The following is a 10,860-nucleotide window of genomic DNA, read 5'->3' on the forward strand; positions in this document are numbered from 1 at the left end:
TCTCTAGCATTTGCCTGCTAATATACATATATGTTAACTGTTTATAGTTGTTTTCCCACTGGTATGTGAACAACATTAGCATGGGAATCTCTGTCTGTTTTATTGACTACACTACCCCTGGTGTCAAGAACAATGCCTAGCAAATAGTAAGAGCTTAATTAACATTTGTGGAATGAATGAATGAGCTATTCCATTGCTTGTCATACACTCAAAGCTTCATAGAGATGGGAACTCTATCTCTGTAATGACTGGCTAACTAAGGGAAAGAAGTCACAGTAGATAAATTCAGTTCAGCTGAAGTACTTAAGGCAGGCCATGGATTTAATTATTCTGTCCATTTTTAATTCAAATACTTGTTCTCCCCAAATAAATTATATCATCTGTTTCCAAACAAGATTAACTGCCTTTTCTTTTCTTAAATTTTCACAAAATCAAGAGGGCATATTACAATGGGCAGAGTGTGCAGCAAAAATATAGTGATTAAAACAACACTTATCAACAGTCCACAAATCAAAAGAGGAAATTCAAGCTTTCTAAAGGAATACAAACACAATTGCTCAATTCATCAATAGGATGTTTCCTTTCCAGAGATAAGGTATAGAAACAGATATGAGAGAAGGAAAAATCAACAGATGGGTTGGTTTAATTGTACAATTTCTAAAATACACTAATCCAAGGAGGGCGAAATTTGACCCTTATGATATGAAGACCTTGTGTTTGTTATTAAATAAAGAGCATTTCCTATTCACCTGAATGTATAAGCTTGTTCCCCCAAAACGATAAGTTCACATTTTAATCTTTTTAATGTATTTATATAAAGACATACTTTTTTTCCCACATGAAAATTTAAAGAGGAAGTTGACCATGAAGCCAAAGACCCAAGTTCTTTTTTCAGGACATGTGTACTTGGAAACTTTTCTGCCCCCTTGCAGCCCACTCAGAGGGGGACCAAGGACATTCAAAAGGCTAACAGGTGGAGAGGTCTACAGTCATTGCCGCTAAGAACAGACCTTAAGGGCTCACTGCAGAGCAACTGACTACTCATTAGTCATCTCCATGATGAGAGCAAGGTGACGAGGACCCTGCAACAGTGCAGGTAAGGTGGTGCATTGCCCATTATCAAAGGAATACAACCTTACAGAAGCAATCACTAACTTAGAAAAGTCACTGTGCCAGATAGTCATAGCTATGTCAGGGTACATGGAATGCTGGGGAAGTTGATTGTGAGAGAACACTCGATGAACTGAATCAAAATCAGAAATGAAGAAATACAGGCTCATTGCAGGATCAAATTATACAAGTGAGTGAGTGAGTGAAAGTTGCTCAGTTGTGTTCCAACTCTTTGCGACCCCATGGACTATACAGTCCATGGAATTCTCTAGGCCAGAATACTGGAGTGGATGGCCTTTCCCTTCTCCAGGAGATCGTCCCAACCCAGGGATCAAACCCAGATCTCCCACATTGCAGGCAGATTCATTACCAGTTGAGCCACAAGGGAAGCCCAAGAATACTGGAGTGGGTAGCCTTTCTCTTCTCTAGCAGATTTCCCCAACCTAGGGATCTAACCGGGGTCTCCCTCATTGCAGGTGAGATTCTTTACCAACTGAGCCATCAGGGAAGCCCCAGATTATACAAACTGGTGTATAAATCACTTTTCCAGAATGTACTGTATGCAGAAAACCAGTTCTACCATATACAAGATACACTTATCTGTTTACAAAAGATCACTTCCTCATCACAGAAGAATATAACTTGCAGCTAATTGCCTTCTGATAAAGTGAGATCTCCCTGTAGCTCAAATGGTGAAGAATCTGCCTGTGATGCAGGAGACCAGGGTTCGATCCCTGGGTTGGGAAGATCCTGTGGAGAAGGGAATGGCAATCCACTCCAGTATTCTTGCCTGGAGAATCCCATGGACAGAGGAGCCTGGCGGGTTACAGTCCATGGGGTCGCAAACGGTCGCAAAGACTCCAACATGACTAAGCAACTAACACAACCTGATAATTATCCCTGGAGCTTTAGAAAAGGAACTGTTTCACTGGGTAACATTTGTTGGGCAGGTGGCCAGAAGGCTGGGGCAGAGAATGCACATACAACATACACACACAACTGTCTCCCCCAAGGAAATGTATAAACCACAAAATCAGTGACCATTCCGTTCACATACCTAAATAAGAGTTTTGACTCAAGAGGCATAAAGATGAGTAACTAGACCTAGTTTATTCTTGTTATCTAAATAATCATTAATACTACAGGCCACCCAGCCCCCGCCAACTAAAATGAGTCCCAGTTTTGACAGTAAATTATACGATGACCTTACCTAATGGCTGCTACAATCTTTGTTATGAAACATTAAGCTTTGGCTGTGAAGCTTGCAAAATTAGTGCTGTAATTTTCCTGTAAGGATATGGATGGTCACATTGGTTAAATCACCCTGGCTTTTTTACTGGCAATGTTAACAAAACAAGGGGGGCTTTACATTCTTGTGCATCAACCATTTATACAGCCTGCCATGATCACTAGGGAATAATGGTGATTCTCTTGCTGGCCACCGGGGATTTCAAATGTCACCAAGAGTTATCAGAAACAGTTTCACGGTTTTATTTCTGGCTTACTAAACCAAAAAAAAAGAGGTAGAGATTTTAATCAAAAGCTATTTATTAAGTTAATAGTACAAAACAGAAGGCCTTCTGTCCATCAAAGTCCCCTCCCCACTACCAAGCCTAGAATTATTAGGAATGGGCACCTCTAGAGAGTGGAAAACTCAATACCAATTCAACTGAAATCCAGGGTCTCCTCCCACACTTGCCCAGACAGCTGGTTCGTATTATGAACTCAGCGAGAAAGTGTGTGAAGGAGCTATTGGAAGTGGGCTGAGTCAGTGTTCACCCAGGGAAGCAGTCTGCAAGTCAGCATATCTACTCTCCACACTCCAAAAGCAGCCCTCTGACCCTGGGGGATGCCATGAATTCCACAGCCCTCGTCCCCCACCCCACACAGTACCAGTACGCCCTGGGCATGTTGGCACATGTCCCTGGCCCTTGGGTAGCGATCCGCCCACAGTACAGCTCAAAGTTCAGTCCCATAGATGGCCTTATGACGTAAATACTCTTCTAAGCACTGCAGGACGTTATCATCCACCCTTGGGTCAAACTTGTTTGCCAAGAGGTGATGGTTCTGGAGAATCCAGTGCAGGTCCCCGGCCCCGTAAATGCAGATGGCCCGCTGATGGATTCCAGAGCAGGGTGCATAAGGCGCCCCCATGCTGACATCTCCCTCGTGGCCCTGCCACTTGACCAGCCTGGCGATGGCAGTCATGTCTGAGATGTGATACTTGGGGTGGTAAGGAACAGAGCCAGGCATCCATGGAGCACGCTGAAGGGTGGCCCAGAGGTGTTCGTCGGGGCTATAGGTGTCTTTGACCCATTCAATCAGTCTTTGGGATTTGGGGTTCTCTAAGACATGTTGGACAAAGGCTCGAGAAGCCACAAAATAGGCATTCCCCGTGAACATAGGTAAATTATCAGGGGGAGGGTCCTTCATCTTGCTGGTTAGGTACAGTCTGTCTGTCACCTCATAGCGGTATTTCCAGCGATTTTTTTTGTACTCAGAAGGTATCTCAGACTCCATACTGTTCTTCCCATTCAACATCTTGAGGGCCAGAACCATCTCGGCGTTGGTCTTTATGGGGAAGTCTGTCCCACATGTATTCAGTAAGTATTTCCATGGCACCGAGCTCTGGAGCAAGTCTTCCATACAGTTCAGGTCAGCCTGCACTCTGGACCAGGAGGCATAAACCACTGGGACCAACTTACTGGCCATGAAGACATTGGGGAAGCAGGAAATAATGGCCTTGACTGCCTCTTTGAAAGTTTCTGGGGACTTCACATCCACATGGACACAGTATATGTTCTGAGGGGCATACACAGCTCGCAGCAGCCGTTCAAAGTTTTCAATCTTCTCATGGACCACCATCGAGTATGCAATGGGGAAGTCTAACTCTTCTTTGCTCAGTGGGAACTGTATGAACTTCCTTTGGGCCTTAAACTGCTCACAGTCTCTGGTTATGTTGAGGTAATAGGTGTCAGTGAAAGGCAACCGCTTCTTCTTGACTTCCAGGTTGTCCAGGAGAGCCTGGACCACCGCTTCCTGGTCCCCTCGTGTGATCCCAGAACAGTTGATGGATCTCTTTGCTGGCAGCTTCAGGTTCTTGTACAAGACGTCCCTACAACGCTGACTTTGGAAGTCCCTGGACTCCAGATCCAAGGAATCTACATCACATTTCAACCTGAGAGAAAGCCTCAGAGCAACAACGGCCAGCAGCATATAGCAGCCCAGAGCCCACAGATGATGCCCCCGGCAAAGCTTCTTCTTCCACCCAGTCATCTTCATGGGATGGGAGATCAGTAGAGTTTGGGCACAGGGAAGGTGGAGGAGGAGATCCTTGGACAGAACAAAATGCCTTTAGTTACAAACTAATCCGGAACATCCTCAAGGAACATCAAGTTCAACTCCAGAGTGATGGCAAAGATAGATTTCTTCTCTAGACAAATATCCTCAGTCAAGTCCTGCCTAGGACCCTTGTGGATGGAGATCTGTAACCTGATGCTGCAAACCAGCTGATCATGCTGGGACTGGAGTTAGGACTGGCTCCACCTCCACCCGGGAAAGAGAAAAGGAAGCAGCCCTGGGTACCTGCTGTTGTGGAGGAGTACTGAGTAAGAGGAAGTCCCCACCCTTTATTCCAAGGAAGAGAGGACTTCTGCCCACACCTTACCACCCTGTGTCTAAAATAGCTTTTATCTGGAGGACAGAATTTGTGATTGGTCTAGACAGAAAAGACAGGAAGTTCATACTCTCACCTTCAGTTCTAGAAATCCAAAGTGCTTTTAAAAGATAAAGTTCACTTCTTGGTCTTATTTGACAGTTCATATTTTAGATGCTTTCACCACACATAATTCACTGGTTAGATATAGCATTTAGCCATGCTTTAAAGAAAATGTTCTTAAACAAGTACAAAAAATTGAACATAATTCCAAAAATACATTGTAGTTATTCATATAGATAACTCTCAGCCGACTCAGATTTACAGTCTATCCAGGGACTTTCCTGGTGGTCCAGTAGTTAAGACTTCACGCTTCAAAGGCAGTGGGTGCAGGTTCAATCCCTGGTTGTAGAACTAATATCCCACATGCTGCACAGTGAGGCCAAACATAGATAAATAAAATATATCTACACACATGGAGAAGGAAATGGCAACCCACTCCAGTATTCTTGCCTGGAGAATTCCATGGACAGAGGAGCCCGGCAGGCTACAGTCCCTGGGGTCGCAAGAGTCAGACACGACTTTGCGACTCAACCATCCACACACAGAGACACACGGAGCTATGCATATCAGTATTTAATGAGTGCTTTCTATGAGTCAGAAGTATTTCTTTACGTTGTCCTGTTGGATCTTCACAACGTGCTTAAGACACAGTATTATTAAGCCTCTTTTATAGAGAGGAAAACAGAAGCTAAATAACTTGCCAAATACCACATACTTATAAGAAGCAAATCTGGGACTCATCCATATTCCCTGGTCCCCCCCAGTTTGTGTGCGTGCGTGTGTGTCTGTGTGTGTGTGTGTCTGTAAGCTTGATTCTTGTTCCTCCACCACAGTTACATTTTAAATATAATACAGGATACTTAGAAATTACTAGGTAAAAAAATAAACAAGGTCCTATATACAGTACAGGGAACTATATTCAATATCCTGTGACAAAACATAACGAAAAAGAATATGAAAAAGTATGTATTTAAATGTCTATTTGAATCACTAGGATACTTAGTACCAAAGAAAACCAGATACTATAGGGGGGGAAAAATTCCTAAAAGGTGAGAAAGAGAAACAAAATGTGACATATCCTTCCAGCAATAACTCTTTTCCCTTATCACAATCTCCTTTGATGCATAAGATTGTATCCACTTGAGGGATAACTTATGGAAATCTAAGAGGAAGGAAAAATGAACAATAAAGAAAACTCACCTTTAATCACTTCTGTCCTATCTAGGGAAGATCTATTGCCACGGTGTGTTTCTTTTTCCAAGGGTCGGGTTCTATGGAAGCGAACATGAACACCATATCTCCTGGTCTCCTTTCAGCCTCTCCAGAATATGTTTTCTAACTTCCACAGGACATCCAAGAGACTGTGGCAGGCTCCTCCCTTAATCTCTGTAAAGTAAAGACCAGCAGGTGCCTCCGTCACTCACCTGGCTTCCTGCTCTCAGATAAGAGAGCAAGCTCAGATATATCATTCAGGGTCATATTTTCAAGAACAAGTCACTGAGGGAGGTGAGCAAGCAGAAAAAAATGCTGGCAATGTCTGAGAAGGCAAGCAGCTTTTTGATCCGGAACAGTCCAGTTTGTAGCCATGCTCTCCTGCTGCAAAATCATTCATAACTTGTCAATACTCATGCAAGAACCCGAAAGCTTTTTTCCCTCCTAACAAGGAACCATGAACACATACAGGTGTGCCCTCGCCTTCTTTTGACCTGGAGATCAGATATTACTCCCCTTACGTTCCCTGAAGACTGAAGCAAAAAAAAAAAAAAAAAGACTGAAGCAATAAAAATGACCTTCAAAGTTGTTTCTTTTGTTGTTTTATTTGAAGGGGAAAAGTAAGTAAAAAACAGAGTTTGTTCTTTCATGGAAACTTCTCAAAAAAATAAAACAAACAAAAAATCCATTTGCTTTTCCATGACTGTTAATAATCTTTAGGCTGTAGAAAGATCCTTGAGGTTCCAAATTGTAGATCTCCCTCACTAATGTTTGAGACTCTAGGGTTCTTGGCAGTCTGAACAAAGGATAACGCCAAGAAAGTCATAGATGGTTTTGTCAATACAGTGTGAAAAATGCCTCCTTCAAAACTGCTGGCAGGGACTTTGCTGACAGGTTTTTCCCTGATGGTCCAGTGGTTAACACTATGACCTCCCAAAGTAGGGGGCACAGGTTCAATTTCTAGGTAGGGAACTAAGATCCTCATATGCCACACCCAAGAAAAAACAAAAAACTGCTCACATTGCTTGCCACTCTTTGTCTCTCTCACCCTCAAGCCACTTCTCCAAAAACGCAGCATTCCTCATCAAATGTTTGAAATAGCAAATTTAATATTAATAATTTCATGGAAAGAATTTAACTAGGTATCAAGTAAGTAAGTGAAAGTCAGGGGAGGGATAGTCGATGCTAAATTATTAGGGAAGTAGCAATTGCCAGAGAAGGCGATGGCACCCCACTCCAGTACTCTTGCCTGGAAAATCCCATGGACAGAGGAGCCTGGTAGGCTGCAGTCCATGGGGTCGCTAAGAGTCGGACACGACTGAGCAACTTCACTTTCACTTTTCACTTCCACGCATTGGAGAAGAAAATGGCAACCCACTCCCATGTTCTTGCCTGGAGGATCCCAGGGACAGGGGAGCCTGGTGGGCTGCCGTCTGTGGGGTTGCACAGAGTCAGACACGACTGAAGCGACTTGGCAGCAGCAGCAGCAATTGCTGGAAGGAGGGAGATACTTAGGAACTGTTTACTTGAGAATTGGGGAAGAGGGGTGCCAATAAGGAGCAACTCAGACCTCTGAGATGGCAACTCTAAGCAGATGGTACCTGGGTCACTGAGCTCAGTGGAGATCCTCTTTGCCTGAGATCCAGACCTCTCCTGAAGAGCCTAGTGTCTCTGTCCTCCGTTACTGTTAACCGGATTCAGTGCAGGCACGTAAAGGAATGGCCACAGCAAGGAAAAAGGGAGTTGCCATGGTGATGCTAACAGAAGCAGTGTACAGAGAAAGACAACAGGAAGTTCCGCCTCCAGCCTCCCTCCAGCGCCCCCTATTGGCAGAGTGTAACAGGGGCACTGATAAAGCACTAACATGATTTGCAGACTCCCCTATTCCATATAACAAAGGTGAGTCCAGAAGGGCAGGCTTCATGTAAAGACAACAGTGTAATATCCGGGATGAGTTAGTGCTGCCTTCCTTCTACGAGAATTGTTTACGCAGCCCCCAGTAAAGCATCGGGAATTTAGGTCTTTTCCTTTTGGGGAACCTCCTCTGCCTGTTTATGGAGGCTTCCCTGGTAGGCTAGTGGTAAAGATGTAAGAGACGTGGGTTCGATCCTTGGGTCGGGAAGATCTCCTGAAGAAAGGAATGGCAACCCACTCTAGTATTCTTGCCTGGAGAATCCCATGGACAGAGGAGCCTGGCGGGCTATAGTCCATAGAGTTGCAAAGAGTCAGAGGTGACAAGCAACTTAGCATGCACTGCCGGTTTCTGACTATAGATGAAGACAAACCAAGGGCAGGCAGCCATATGGAGTCATATGCGCCCCCTCTGATGCCCCCTCCCTCCATCAGCTCTTGTCTTCTGCCAGCTTTGGTCACTCTGAGGCAAAAACAATTAAAGGATAACACTGGATGTAGCAAAATCTTTCTAATTTGTTTTATATCTTTCTTTGCTTTGATGACCTCCTCAAAGTCCCACCATCTTTCCCATTAAAAAAAAAAAAAATTCACAATCTTTCAATAGAGATATATCTTAAATATTTTATTTTTAAGGTAACCTAAACAGATATCCACTTTTATTTGTTAAATATATGCTAATAGAACATTAACAAATGGTGGATATATTTTGTTAAGATAGTCTACATATTAGCAACACCAAGTGGCTGGTAGTTATGGGCACACCTGGGTTTTGGCAGGAGAGATCTAGCTCTGAATCCTGGCTCTGTTACTTTCTAGCTGTGTGTTCATTGGCAGATTCTTTAATCCCTCTGTGCTTCAACGACTTCCTTTATATAGGTGGGGCTATATATATAATACCCATTTTATTGAATTGTTGTAAAGATTAAGCAAGATAACATATGAGAGACAGAGGAGCCTGGTGTTCTGCAATCCATAGGGTTGCAAAGAGTTGGATACCACTTATCGACTGAACAACAACAGTGAGCAGCTTGACTTTAAAGCTGGCATATGCAGCCCCTTGGTGAAGGTTACTGTTAGGTAGTCTCCAATGGGGCCTAGTTTTCTCACAGAATAGCTCAAGGAGGGTACAAATAGTGTTCTTTAACTCTGGATCAAGAGAAAATGTTGATGCTGGTGATGTGGCTAGATGGGTAGATCAGGGAAGAGACCTGGAATTGGCCCCTTCTCTGTGCTCTTCGTCTAAGTGGTCAGTATTAGCACTGCAGGGAGGAGGGGTAAGTGTAAGCTGACCCCAGGGAAATTCAGGAGAGAAAACAATGGCTGGAGAGAGACACAGGAAGATCAGGAGCCAGGCAACCCGCAGAGATCACAGTACAGCAGATTCCACACCTAACTCCGTGCTGGCCTTGAAGAGAAAGTTCAGCACTGGCAAGAGGGAGGAACAGGGGACTGCCCCATGGTTAAGAATCTGCCTTGCAATGCAGGGGACACAGGTTCCATCTGTGACTGGGTAACTAAGATCCCACATGCCGTCAGGCAACTAAGGCTGTGTACCACAATTACTGAGCCCCTGTGCCACAACTAGAAAGTCTGAGCAACACGAGGAAGACCCCTAGTGCCACAACTGAGACCCAATACAGATAGTAAAATGAATAAATAAATACTTTAAAAAAAAAAAAAGTAGAAGAAGAAAGGAGGAACAGCCCATTCTCAGAGTACCTGGCGACCAAGCAAGTTTCAAGGCAGGAACCCAGACCTAGGAAATTAATCCCTTCATGTGGGTTTCTTTTAGCCTTGTTGAGATACAATAAAGCCAAGTGAGCCTGGGGACAAAGATATTTTCAAGTCCGGAGCAATGAAACTGATGAGGGCCCTGGTGGCTCAGTGGTTAAGAATTCACCTGTCACTGCAGGAGACACAGGTTCGATCCCTCTATCAGGAAGACCCCTTGGAGGAAGGAATGGCAACCCACCCCAGTATTCTTGCTGGGAAAATCCCACTGGGGTCACAAAGAGTCGCACATGACTGAGCATACACGTACACACACACACTCACCTCCCTCAAGTATTGAAAATGAAAGCAACATTAAGCCCAATAATAAATATAAATCTGACACAGTCCTGAGTTATCACAAGGACTATTGCTTTGGTTTCATTTCTGAAATAGCAGACTTTTCGCACTCAGACTACTCAACCCTTTTCTCCTAATCATGAGTTTCATCTGATTACTGGCAAACAGTTTTACCTGCTTCTGTGGTCTTTAATCACAAACCTCTGTCTGTGAAATGGTCTAGGAGTTTCAACAATGGGGAAACTGAGGCAGGCTCACCATGATGGATCTGGAAGAATGCAGTAGAGTTTGGTGTTAACCTTGAGGGAGGTACAGGGAACCCTGGGCTTCCCAGAGGGCACAGCAGTAAAGAATCTACCTCCCAGTGCAGGAGACTCAAGAGACACAGTTTCCATCCCTGGGTCAGGAAGATCCCCTGGAGTAGGAAATGACAACCCACTCCAGTATTCTTGCCTGGAGAATCCCACGGACAGAGGAGCCTGGCAGCCTACTCTGAGAAAGACTGCAAAGAGTCGGACACAGCCCAGCGTGCACAAACGCACACACACCCAACAAGAGGGTCAGAGGAAGGTCCAGGCAGCAGAGATCCAACCATTTGATGCTGAGTTTACAAATTAGCAAATGCATCCTTTTACTTATTTCATTAGGGTGGTATTCACCTCTAGTATCTGTCAGTTTTGTCCTCTCATTAACTGCAAGCTCCTGAAAACATATTCGTTCTCTCTCACTTCCTAGTGCAGTAGGTATTAGCAGAATTCTAAGGCTCCCCAGAAGAGAAAGTTTGCATGTGGTCAGAGAGAGCAAGGGGAGCCCCACTGACTGGCTAAGGAGAAGGG

General features: G+C 44.3%; 1 protein-coding gene across 1 annotated transcript; it reads right to left on the reverse strand.

Annotated features, from left to right (window-relative positions):
• Nucleotides 1-2,640: 2,640 nt before the first annotated feature.
• GCNT3 (glucosaminyl (N-acetyl) transferase 3, mucin type) lies at nt 2,641-8,138 on the reverse strand. Its single transcript, XM_027553863.1, has 3 exons — nt 7,642-8,138; nt 6,029-6,214; nt 2,641-4,443 (listed from the first exon to the last, which is right to left on the reverse strand). The coding sequence occupies exon 3, from the start codon at nt 4,390-4,392 to the stop codon at nt 3,070-3,072; it is 1,323 nt and encodes a 440-aa protein (XP_027409664.1). The 5' UTR covers nt 4,393-4,443; nt 6,029-6,214; nt 7,642-8,138; the 3' UTR covers nt 2,641-3,069.
• Nucleotides 8,139-10,860: the final 2,722 nt, after the last annotated feature.

The sequence above is a fragment of the Bos indicus x Bos taurus genome, chromosome 10 (assembly GCF_003369695.1).
Source record: "Bos indicus x Bos taurus breed Angus x Brahman F1 hybrid chromosome 10, Bos_hybrid_MaternalHap_v2.0, whole genome shotgun sequence".
NCBI lineage: Eukaryota > Metazoa > Chordata > Mammalia > Artiodactyla > Bovidae > Bos > Bos indicus x Bos taurus.

Excerpts from the sequence above, each read along its gene's own strand:
- GCNT3 (XM_027553863.1), bottom strand. The coding sequence starts at position 4,392 with ATGAAGATGACTGGGTGGAAGAAGAAGCTTTGCCGGGGGCATCATCTG.